Below are 431 nucleotides of genomic sequence, written 5' to 3'. Positions count from 1 at the left end.
CCTTCTAAAAGAGTAATCCCTAAAATCCAGATTTTTTTTTGAAAACTTCCTTAATCCGAAACGGAACCCAAACGAGTCACTTCCGACCCAACATGAAAATACATGAACCTAATCAGCTGAACACCTGCAATCAATGGCGCAACTGAAGAGAGCGGACTCGCGCCACGAGGCGAAGCGCCAAGGGACCAATTTCGTCCCGTTTATAAGGACCCGCGCCGGGGCGAGGCAGCACTCCCACTCGTCCCTTTGACCATGAAGTCTGCTGTGGCGCTGCTCGTGCTGGTCAGTCCCGAGGGTTATGCAAGTATACTTAGAGAGACCTCGGTCAGTCCCTCCCGGGTCTTCGGCCGAATTCGGTCCAAGCCTGCCTCTCCAAGCTCTCGGCTGGATTTGGTCCGAAAGCCTTCCCTTCCTTTGTCCCAGAATGGGGA

At 53.4% G+C, this 431-nt stretch overlaps 1 protein-coding gene across 1 annotated transcript in view; it reads left to right on the top strand.

The window, feature by feature from the left end:
- The first annotated feature begins 225 nt into the window (after positions 1 to 225).
- LOC119588330 (venom serine protease 34-like) overlaps positions 226 to 431 on the top strand; it is a 5,105-nt gene continuing 4,899 nt past the window's right edge. The window contains exon 1 of the mRNA XM_037937021.1: positions 226 to 282. Within this exon, the coding sequence (XP_037792949.1) occupies positions 253 to 282 (30 nt within the window). The 5' untranslated portion in view covers positions 226 to 252. The remainder of the gene's footprint in view (positions 283 to 431) is intronic.

This window comes from Penaeus monodon, chromosome 23, assembly GCF_015228065.2.
Source record: "Penaeus monodon isolate SGIC_2016 chromosome 23, NSTDA_Pmon_1, whole genome shotgun sequence".
Classification (NCBI taxonomy): domain Eukaryota; kingdom Metazoa; phylum Arthropoda; class Malacostraca; order Decapoda; family Penaeidae; genus Penaeus; species Penaeus monodon.
This window is presented reverse-complemented; position numbering and strand designations above follow the sequence as displayed.